Source organism: Electrona antarctica, assembly GCF_951216825.1.
Source record: "Electrona antarctica genome assembly, chromosome: 15".
NCBI classification, from domain to species: Eukaryota; Metazoa; Chordata; class Actinopteri; order Myctophiformes; family Myctophidae; genus Electrona; species Electrona antarctica.
Window position 1 is genome coordinate 41,560,480 of NC_136796.1, and position 11,529 is coordinate 41,572,008.

General features: G+C 42.8%; 1 protein-coding gene across 4 annotated transcripts in view; it reads right to left on the reverse strand.

Moving 5' to 3' along the window:
• The window catches only part of LOC306938592 (ubiquitin carboxyl-terminal hydrolase MINDY-1-like), a 12,918-nt gene extending 4,685 nt beyond the window's left edge, over positions 1-8,233 (reverse strand). The window contains exons 1-8 of one of the 4 annotated variants that reach the window (XM_079522844.1): positions 8,102-8,233; positions 5,819-6,092; positions 4,974-5,302; positions 4,196-4,435; positions 3,563-3,738; positions 2,359-2,416; positions 683-747; positions 1-135 (exon numbers count right to left, since the gene is read on the reverse strand). The exon at positions 1-135 is cut by the window's left edge and continues 24 nt beyond it. In XM_079522844.1, coding sequence (XP_079378970.1) covers positions 1-135; positions 683-747; positions 2,359-2,416; positions 3,563-3,738; positions 4,196-4,435; positions 4,974-5,244 — 945 coding nt within the window. In that variant the 5' untranslated portion in view covers positions 5,245-5,302; positions 5,819-6,092; positions 8,102-8,233. Of the gene's footprint in view, positions 136-682; positions 748-2,358; positions 2,417-3,562; positions 3,739-4,195; positions 4,436-4,973; positions 6,093-7,339; positions 7,479-8,101 lie in introns of those variants that run through there. The other 3 variants (XM_079522843.1, XM_079522841.1, XM_079522842.1) reach the window with 3 other exon arrangements.
• Positions 8,234-11,529: the final 3,296 nt, after the last annotated feature.

Sequence of the window (11,529 nt, forward strand, 5' to 3'; positions counted from 1 at the left end):
GTACAATGCGATGTCCAGCAGGTCAAACACGATGAGCTCTGGAGTGTATTCAAAGTCGGACACTCCGGAGAAACCCACGTTTACGTCCAGACCTGTGGACAGTTTGGGAAGGACGGCCATCGCGTCGCTCATGTTCTGCACACAAACAGGCACACAGAGACAGACTGAGATTAGTCCAGTGTTTCCCAAACGGTGGGCCGGGACCCATGTGTGGGTCGTCGGACACATTTTTATGGGTCCCTTAATTGTTTGTTTCCTATTGTTTGTTTTACATTTTTGGAATTTCAAACATTTTCAAAAAACATTCCCAAAAAAGCTTTCAAGTTTTCATGAATTAATACCAAATTAAATGATTTATCAAAGTAATTTCTTGAATAAAATCTAAGAAATTCCATAAATTCGAAAAAAAATAGTTTAAGAAGTAGTGAAAGTAGCCGATCTACAAGCTCACAACACGGCACAAAGCGACGAATTGGATAATCTGCTCTGGATAATACAGTCTGCTAAATACCTAAATTGTAAATGTAGGCATTTTAAAAGTAATTTTAAATTAGACGTATTGTGAGATTGTAGACCAACTATGTTTTCTATTTTTACCACCATGCCACCATTGTACGACAAAGTATAATATAGGGCATAAGTAGTTAATCTATTAGAATTTAGAACGTTTTTTTCTCCACACCTGCTGGAAGTTGAGCTCCATTCCTTCTGCCTTCTCTCTGGGTGTGACAGACAACACACACTCTCCTGACACGCGCACACACACACACACACACACACACACACACACACACACACACACACACACACACACACACACACACACACACACACACACACACACACACACACACACACACACACACACACACACACACACACACACACACACACACACACACACACACACACACACACACACACACAGACAAATTCATTTTGTGTCTGTATTGGTAAAAATCGTGTGTATAGCTGTATAGCATTTCTGGCAGGTGGAAACCTCATGTTAAAAACTGTTACTTTTCAGGACTCAAATTCAAAAACTCAAAAAAGTAGCATATCTAGATGTGCTACTTTTGCTACTTTTGTGTGACGCTGTAGTGTGATCAAGTAGGGCATTAATTTATGAAAAAAAACACACAAAAAGTACAAATATGGAGATAAGAGGTTGTATTAAATAGAAATTTCATGAAATACCTTTCATTCACCTTTCACCATTACCATATAGTTCAAAAGTACAACTTATTTAATTTTGACAGCTTTAAACATTTTGCAGATGCCTGCCTCATTTTTAATATCTTAAATGGACTTGCACCTCCACCACTGAAACAGTTCATAGATCGAAGGGACAGTGGTGACAGAGCAACAAGGGCAACTACCAGAGGGGACTGTGAAGTGCCAATCAGACGTAGTGTGTTTGGTAAAACAGTCTTCTCTGTTAGAGCCTCCCATCACTGGAACAGTCTCCCCACAGAAGTAAGAGAGACTTCCAACTATCTGACCTTCAAATTCAACCTGAAAAGGTGGCTAAAAACAATTCAAATCTGTAATCATGAGTAACTATCAGCACTATTTAGTATTTATCACCGGTTGTTCTGTCCCCTGTACCATGTTGATCTGTTCCTGTATTGTACTGTATTGTACTGTGCTTTTGTATGGACATAGTGTTGAGTGCTTGCACATATGCACACATGGCATCAATGCATGGTGCTGTGTGCTGGCACACTACACACTCTGTGTTTCTTTTATCTGTATTGTACTGTGTTTTTGTATGGACATAGTGTTGGGTGCTTGCACATATGCACACATGGCATCAACACATGGTGTTGTATGCTGGCACACTATACACTCTGTCTTTCTTTTATTATGCATTTTTTAAGAGCCTGCCCAGGGACTACAGATGAAATTTAGCTTTGGCTAACTCTGGCCCATTTTATTGAGGTGAAAACTGACATGTTGATTAATGAGCTTTGTCCCTGTCAAATAAATAAATAAATAAATAAATAAATAAATAAATAAATAAATAAATAAATAAATAAATAAATAAATAAATAAATAAATAAAATAAAATAAAATAAATAAAATAAATAAAATAAATAAAATAAATAAAATAAATAAAATAAATAAAATAAATAAAATAAATAAAATAAATAAAATAAATAAAATAAATAAAATAAATAAAATAAATAAAATAAATAAAATAAATAAAATAAATAAAATAAATAAAATAAATTATGGGTAGGTTTCCTTAAAAGAAAGGTATTTTGTTCAATGTATTTATACAACCGTGGTTACTAAAGTAACCTTTAACGTTTCTGCCCGTCGGCGATAAGAGTCGTGTAGCCTGTGTTGTCATACCCAGGTGAGTCATCAGGTCTTCAGTGGTGACTACTTCAGTCTGAGGCGGGAGTTTGGCCTGAAAACACACAAATTCAGAAAAGGTGAGTAGGAGTGGGAGTGAACTACAGTGCAGACTAGGGGTGTCGCTTTCCTCCGCTGATTTCTACCAGGGAGGGGAGGGGCGGAGGGGGGCAGGAGGGGGTGTTTATTCTACTTTTATTCATGTTGCCAAACTCCACATCTGCAATATTTTCTCATCTAAATCCTGACCTAAGTTTTCTGGAAAAAAAACCCCAAAAGGGGTTCCCACCCAGAATAGGTTAAAACTAGAAAAAGTGCTCCTCGGGGCACAGGTCTCCACGAGGACAGGTCAGGTTGTGGCCTCCTGGTGGCGCTATAATAGGCCAATGTGAAAAGGGTGCCATTTCTTCATACGCCTTTGATGTCAATTGGATGATTTGAGGCATTTTGTTCCAAAAATGTGTTTTGCAAAAATCAACCTGTTGGTGGCGCTATAACAGGCCAATGTGAAAAGTTTGGGATATATTCCTCAGCCTAGTAAGAAAATGTGTGAAAGATTTCACGTAAATTGCACGCTGCGTTCATGATTTGAGGCTTTTGTTCAAAACGGGGCAATCTTGCAAACTGTGAAAGCCAATTATCGCCAATTAGGATGGAATATGAAATATCGGACAGATCCGACTTGCGCACATGACCATAGAGATACTGTGTAACGATTTGTGAGATTTTTGGACAGAATCTGGAGGAGTAATATCAAAAAATGTGTTTTACAAAAGTCGGCCTCCTGGTGGCGCTATAAAAGGCAGATGCGGAAAATGCAGGTCAAAGGTTTGTCCTTGGTCTCTAGGGAGTGTGCATGCAACGTTTCACGCAGATCGGTGCAGTTTTAGGTAAAACGTGTGAAAAGCTGCCTCATGGTGGCGCTATAACAGGCCGTTCTGGAAAATGTGGGGCAGAGGTTCATCGTTGGCATCCAGGGAGTGTGTGTGCAAAGTTTGGCATCGACCGGGTTAACGGTGCCGGAGATTAGCTGGTAACAGACGGACGGAAGGACGGACACACACACACACACACACACACGGACGGAGTGCAAAACATACTCTCTCCCCATGCCTTCGGCCTGGTGGAGACAATAAAACTTCCATCGTAGGAACAGGGTGTTCATGATGGCCAGTAGAGGACACGGTCCATTCTGACTCACCTTCCATCGTAGGAACAGGGTGTTCATGATGGCCAGTAGAGGACACGGTCCATTCTGACTCTGGGTGATGATGGGAGTTTTTTTCTCCTTCCATGTGATCCACTTCACCAGGTAATAGGCCGGCATGCATGGGTCCGTCTCCAAAGCAGCACCAGCCGCGGACGCAGTAGCTCCCCCTGAGGATAGGAATTACCTATTTAAATATTGTGTATATAGTATATACACAATGTATATATATATACAGAAACCTAAGCCCAACAACAAATTCATGATGACGTCAACCATTGGCCCAACAACGCTGATTTTGCATAGTCAGTAACTATGATGTTGTGCTACACCTGATGGACTCTTTCTGTCTGCTGCTACCTTTTACTGACGTTTTTTATTATTTTATTATTTTAACTTATTCTTATTCTTGAATTACAATGTCTTTGTATAATGGCATGTGTTAGTTTTGCACCAAATTAATTCTCTGTGTCCTACTCTCCTAATGCTTAATATTTTTGTAAAGCACTTTGAATTGCCTTGTGTAATTGTGCTATACAAATAATCTTATGGAGGGGTGTGTGAAATATCTGTTCTGTTCCGTTTTGTTCTGGAGAAGGAAATAAATAAATAAAATAATGTCTTCACCATCAGCAGCAGCAGCTCCCATTATCACCTCCTCCGCTCTCAGACTGGGAGACCCCCCCTCTGCCCCCACAGCAGGGCAGGATGACAACAGGGCCTCATCCACATCCAGGGAGTTTCCTGTGGCCGTGTTCCCGTCGGCGTTCCCCTCCGACAGGTCCAGGCTGGGGATGGAGAGTGAGGCGGAGTCTGTGGAGTGACCCTGGTCCACAGAGGAGGTCTCCTCCATCTCCGGGTCCACACCTACCAGCACACAGAACACAGTACCAAGAATGGGTAGTACTATTAACACTGGAGTGGACTCAGCAATACATGGACATACCACACTCATATAGTGAGACTGAGCATTACACAACAGTAGGAGTCCTGGTAGAATATAAAACCAGCAGTACTAGAGGTCCTGGTAGCATAGAACAGGGGTTCTCAACGTTTTTGGCTGGGGACCCCCGGAAATGCTTTGGCCATGTCTCACGACCCCCACCCCTCCCCACCTGACTGCAAAAATAACCTTAATATTAGAGAAAATATATCATAAATGAATACTGAAACCAGATATAATCATTAAGGAAGGTTTATGCATGCACTATGTGTACTATGTAAACTCTTCATTTTCCAGCCATTCAGTTGAAAAATTATTAATAATAATAATAATATAAATTGGGGACCCCCCAAAATAATGTGGCGACCCCCTGAGGGGTCACGACCCACAGGTTGAGAACCCCTGGCATAGAAAACCAGTAATAGAGGTCCTAGTAGGTGTGCAATCAATGTAATCAGTTACCTGTCTCCGTGTCTGTGTCACTCTTCATGTGGCTGAGCAGGAGAGACAGGCTCTCCTCTTCTGTGGTGGCGACCGACACTGTTCCATTCTCCGACGACAGCATCTCTTCTGGCATGGTTTGTGTTACTTCCTGTGTTGTGGCGGCTTTGGCAGGGAGGGGAGGATTGTGGGAGTCGGAGTCTCCAACTCCTACACCTGACAGTTCACCTAACTTGTGGCTCTGCCCCTCCGTTGCTATGGCAATAGACGATGGGGCGAGGTCTTCTGCCATAGAAGAGACTTCCTGTTTGTCTGTAATCAGCAGAGCCCCTCCCCCCTGCGGCTCCGTACTGGAATCAGCCATGACACAACGATCAATGCCTTGCCTCCACTTTAGCACTTGGATCAATATCGGCAAACGAAGTAAGGCCTTAGTTGCACTATACTCTGAGTCTCTGATACTGTACAAGAATACAAAAAGAATAAACAAATACAAAACAAGGAATTGTCCCCAGCACGTTGGCTTTGAACACGTCTTTACACCTGAGACAATAGCACTGGGTGATCTGGCTACAAATAGAAGACTGGCGATGTCTCTCTACACTAGGAGAACAGAAGAAACTCTCTCTCTCTCTCTCTCTATTCGACCACTAATCTAAGAGCTCAGATAAAGGCTGCTACTACTATCACTTTGACACAATTTTAAAGCACAAGAATCTACCACATTATTTACCACCACACAACCAAAAGAAAACAATGTATCCGTTCAAATAAACTAACTTTTACACCATTCAGCCCGCAGGGATTCAACTTCATTAAAGCCGTGTATCTCGGCATAATTTCTCCTACAAAACACAAAAGCTTACATGTCCCATAGATGTGGCTGTACGGCTCCGTGCGGCACTCATAACAACAGAGTACAGCACACACACTGTGCCTCCTCTGTTCCCAGACCGGGGCACAAACAGAGAGAGACGTTTATCACTGGAACAGCGTGACAACAGGCCAGTCTGTCAGTCTGGTTCCCATCACTGTCTGTCAGCAGGCAGGACAAGGCTTGTGGATTGTCACCATCAAGGTCTCTCTCTCTCTCTCTCTCTCTCCCCCTCGGCTCTGTCCAAACGTCTACGCACTTCACACCTGAACCAGGAAAAAGGACATAAAAGCATTAAATTAATTTGTTTAGAGTAGAGACATTATTATTATGCTAACTAATGCTTCCATTCCATCCCTTGCCAAGTTCCAACCTGGCGTCCCCATTTCGGGCAGGTTAAGTAAGGGATAATATCTGGCTAGGTGGTCATTGTCGGGAGATAATTCACAGACAGGTGAATTATTAATTCACCTCCCTGAAGGTGAATTATTATCCCGCTTATTACATGGCTACCTAACATAAATTAATACATTGACCCAAAACACAACAAAAAAAGTATTCCATAAGTTCGCGCTGGCTGCGTCTGGCCAGCTGCAGGGCTGGAGCACTGTCGGAAAACAAGGAAGTGGATCAAGGATCAAATAGAATCCATTTTCGGGTACTGCTTCGTCTATTTCTCGCTCAAATGTTTTCAAGAACATTTTTTAGAGCAATGTTTAGCTGTAAATGACATTGTGTGTCACTAGTGTGTGTGTGTTTACACATGGCTGTCATGTTGGTAACAGCAGTAAATCAAGCGGGGCGCAGCCGCGGAGCTGGTGCTCAGAGGGTTTGATTAGGCAGGTCTGTTATAGAGTGGAGCGGTCATTATCAACACATAACTCACCGCTGAATTCAGCGATTGACCAATCAGAATCAAGCATTCAACCAAGCCATGTAATAGTATTATATAGAGCAGGCAAACATTTAAAATAAATAGCAGCACTACTACTCAAGCGCGTCACATCTTATTTATTTATTTATTGAAATTTGAAATAGTGCTTAAGTGGTTACGGACCGGGTACAACAGTAAAACCACAAACAGATTCAGGTGCTAAATCTGATTAGCAAGGTCGACAGAAGCAAGGAATTAAACACTTCACGTGATTGCTTGTCATTTATCCTCTTGCTGACTAAACAAACAAAAGAACAGGGCGAGGAGATGACGTCAGAGCAACATGTTAGAACAAACGACAATGTGTGTCAGTTATTTGGACCGACAGAGGTTAATGATTATTGGGCATTAATGTGAGCATTTATCAGACTAGCTCTTGTCTTAGAGTGACGTACAAGCTCAGAGTAAAATAGCATGAACACTAGTCAACAAATGAAATGTAACTAAAATGAAACTTAGATAGGGGTACCAGGCAGTCTGTCTATATCAATAAACAGTCTAAAATATAAACTATTGTTTTGATTCATTCACCTTTTATTTTATGCATTGCTCTATAAAATTACAACTGATTCGACTCACCAGACGGCACAACAAAAACTACAGCAGTGGGACACACTGAACTGGTCACAAGTTGGGTGACCACAGTATGATATCAATGATTTAAATCAACCTGGGTGATTCAAACTAAGGCACAGTCACTGTTGATGCCAGACCAGTAAGAGGAAGCGTTTACAGCTGATCTATAGAATTGTGTCACCTCCAGGGAGTGCTGTTGTGGTTTTGAGGTTGTGGTATTATATGACAAGTCAGCTGACATAACACGCAGGTAACAAAAGACTATAAACATGCTTTGCTCTACTGATTTTTTTTTACATTAAGCCCAGCATTTATCTGATGCAGCAACACACACACACACATGCGCGCGCACACGCACACACACACACACGCACACACACACACACACACAGTCACACAGTCACACAATGACAAAACAACAATACTTTAACTTTAAGTAGATAAACAAGTGTCAAGATAATAAACGTTAAGAGAACATTTTGTAGCATTAGCAACTCCATCTCGCGATAAATATCGCTATACTAGTCAAAAAGAGCAGATCTACAAGCTCCCAACAAGCCGCGATGCGACGCGTTGTGAGCTTGTAGATTTGGTCTTTTGAGCACGCGACACCGTCCATGCTACGAAGCATAAATTAGGCTTAACAGCTAGCTTAGCGAATTCCGCGTCGTTTTACCAAAGAAACAAAGTCGACTCCTAAAATAACACACGTTTATCCACAGTGAGTGAAGTGAGTGGATGATGTGTTTATAGTTGAACACATACCGACTGGTCCCCGGCGATAATAAACGTGTGAAACAGCGGCTGACAGACGGCCATGGCTAACTGTTTACATCCACAGTGACCAGAAAAGTATTAAAGGAAAACACCACTCGTCACCAGCAGCGTAATTTCCGGTTGGCGCTTTCAAAATAAAACAAAACCGTGTTTGATGAATAGATACCGGTAGATGAATATAATTAATAGATAAATACATATTCACAGTAACTAACCGCATGGGCCTATGGATTAAGATAAAAGTAAAGAAGTCTGAATGGGATAGATGCCCCCTTTTTTCAGACCATTTTGTACAGTCTATGACCTTTCTTTACAGTCTATGATCCAGACTGACTATAAAGATAGTACCATATGCAGTTAAACAGCAATACCCAACATCTGTCTACTCAACAACATACTGTATCTAAATAACATTCTTATGGTCAAGCAAACAAACCTATATGAACAAGTAGCCTAAATAACCCTAGCAGGGATACTCAGGGGGGAACCCAGTGTACTCTCTGCTGCCCCATCTGGCGGAGTCAGGTTAATACTCAGGGCCACATTAAGAAAATGGCAAAGGGGGGCCTGCGAGGGCCGGGGCTGTAATGGTGACCTTTCAAAGGTCACCTTTGTGATAAAACTTTGTGAACACTGTATGTTGGCAAATCAAACACAGTGTTAAAGGATTGGTGTGAGATGGAAAAATTAGTAAAAGCATCTGTCCATTTGGGGTTAAAGAGACAGTTTTTGGCAAAAAATGTCAGGTCAGGTGTTCTGCTGAGTGCTGTATTGTATTGTAATCTAAAGATTCGATAGGGCGCCTAGGCTGCCGAGCCAGCCGGACGGCGTGCCGCGGGTTCGACTCCCGAGCCCGACGGCCCTTGCCGCGTGTCACTCCCCATCTCTCTCCCCCTTTCCTGTCTGTCTACTGTTCCCTATCAATAATGGCAGAAAAAGCCCCAAAAACAAATCTTAAGATTCGATAGACCCTACTATATTTTATTCTGGCTACAATTACAATTAGGCCCTACTATTATTATTACTATTATTCCAACCGTAGGTCGCAGATTACTATGAAAACCTGCAAAATCTGTCCGTCCGTCAGGTCACGCCACCATATATGGCCATCAGCCCGTTGCGCCTCGTGACACGTCACGCCACCAAATGTGGTCGACGGCGACGTTCCATATATGAAGATCACGACACTGACCTCATAAAACCCTGGATAGCCATACATGGAGAAGACTGGATCATCACCTAGATCTGCATATATGGAACTCTACATCTGACCTCCTGAAGAGGTGAGTCTGAAGAGGTGAGTCTGAAGAAGAGGTGAGTCTCAAGAGATGGGGAGTGAGTCTGCAGTTTTGACTGTAGAAGGTTTGTTCCACAGTTTGGGAGCCAGAAGGGAGACGAGTCTAGGCCCGCCTAGTTTATATGACACGGATTGGACAGGGTGTATTAGGGAAGTTTCAAACAGCCTTCTTCCTGTGTGTTACATCATCACAGTGACCTGTTGTTTCCTGTATCTCCTCTTTCTACTTGTCTGTCTGTCTCCATGACATGTATTCATGTGTTTTCTTGTGAGTGTTACTGTGTGTGCATACATACGGTATGCGTTATTGTGGGTGTTACTGTGTTACTGTGTGTGTGTGTGCATATACGGTATGCGTTACTGTGGCAGCGGTGGTTTGCGGAGCGGTCTTGATACCGGAAGGTCGCCAGTTCGTATCCCCGGACCGGCACGTTCAAATTACCACCGCTGAAGTGCCCTTGAGCAAGGCATTGAACCACTACCATGAAATGTTCTATGAGCAGGGCCTGGCTGTAAACAAGTATCTGATGCTTAGTCCAGTTACCCTGGGTAAATATAGTAACTTTGCTTTACTGTGGGTGTTACTGTGTTACTGTGTGTGTGCATACGGTATGCGTTATTGTGGGTGTTACTGTGTGTGACTGTGTGCATACGGTACGCGTTATTGTGGGTGTTACTGTGTGCACACAACACAACAATGTAAATATAACAAATGTTTAACAAATGTTTGTGTGTGTCTGTCTGTGAGAGAGAGAGAGGGAGAGAAGGAGAGAGAGGCACAGGCACAAACATGCAGAGCAGTTTCTAACCCTACAGCTAATCTTGCACTGTATGCAGTCAAAGTCGCCATGGTTACCGGGCAGGGCCTTCGCCGCAGCAGCCACGCACCACACCTGTGTGCACACAGGAGGGAGGAATCATGGAAGGAGGGGCGGAGAGAGCAGTGGTGAGGGGAGGGGAACCAGAAGAGAGAGAGAGAGAGAGAGAGAGAGAGAGAGAGGACGAATGGCAGAGAGAGGTAGGACCGCAAATGAGTCATGTGACAAATATTATGCATATCTGTGGATTGAATTCAAGTTCCAAGTTCAAATGTATCAAATCAATTCAGTCAATCAAACAGAAGAATACCAGTAAATGGATGCCAGGATCGAGAGAGAAAGAGAGAGAGAGAGAGAGGGAGGGGGGTGGGGAGTTCTGGAGAGTGTGTACACACTAAAGGAAGGAGAGAGAGAGAGGAGGGGAGGGATTGTGTGTGTTTGAGTAAGAGAGAGAGAGAGGGAGGGAGGTTGAGTGACAGGTGAGATTTCAGAGTTCAGTCATTAAGTCATAAAACAGTTGCAACTGCAGCAACTTGCACAGCTAACTGACTGAACACACTGGTTAGCTAACATGAGCTTTAACTACAGCAGCTGGGCTCCTACCTAAAGGTAATGCACTGTTTTAACTTGACACACACTCACGTGTGTGTGTGTGTGTGTGTGTGTGTGTGTGTGTGTGTGTGTGTGTGTGTGTGTGTGTGTGTGTGTGTGAGAGAGAGAGAGAGTTTCAGTTTGCAGTGAAAACATGTCGAAGGCGTTTGCACTCTTTAACCCTGTGAATACAGGATGTTGAGCTGTAATGAAATACTGTGTGTGTGTGTGTGTGTGTGTGTGTGTGTGTGTGTGTGTGTGTGTGTGTGTGTGTGTGTGTGTGTGTGTGTGTGTGTGTGTGTGTGTGTCTCTGTAACTGTAACGTAACGCTTTCTATGTGGGTGTATCTGAGTAACTTTGTGTTTGTGCGTGTGGCGTGTGTGTGTCTCTTTTTCTCTCTCTCTCTCACACTCACACACACACACACACACACACACACACACACACACACGTGAGTGTGTGTCAAGTACCTTGCTTAAGGGCACCTTGACTCCAGTCAGAAGGAAGGTTTCTCACTCTCAGCTACTTCCTGGTTTACAGTACTGATTCCTGTCCTACAGATATGCCAGTGGACTCGGTTTACAGTTTACACTGTATTGGTCATTACTCATGCACAGTACTGGTTGTAACATTGTAGTTGTTATACTGGTTTATTAACTTTTATTCTATTCTACTTTATTTATTTATTTAAACTTTTTATATGATGTAGT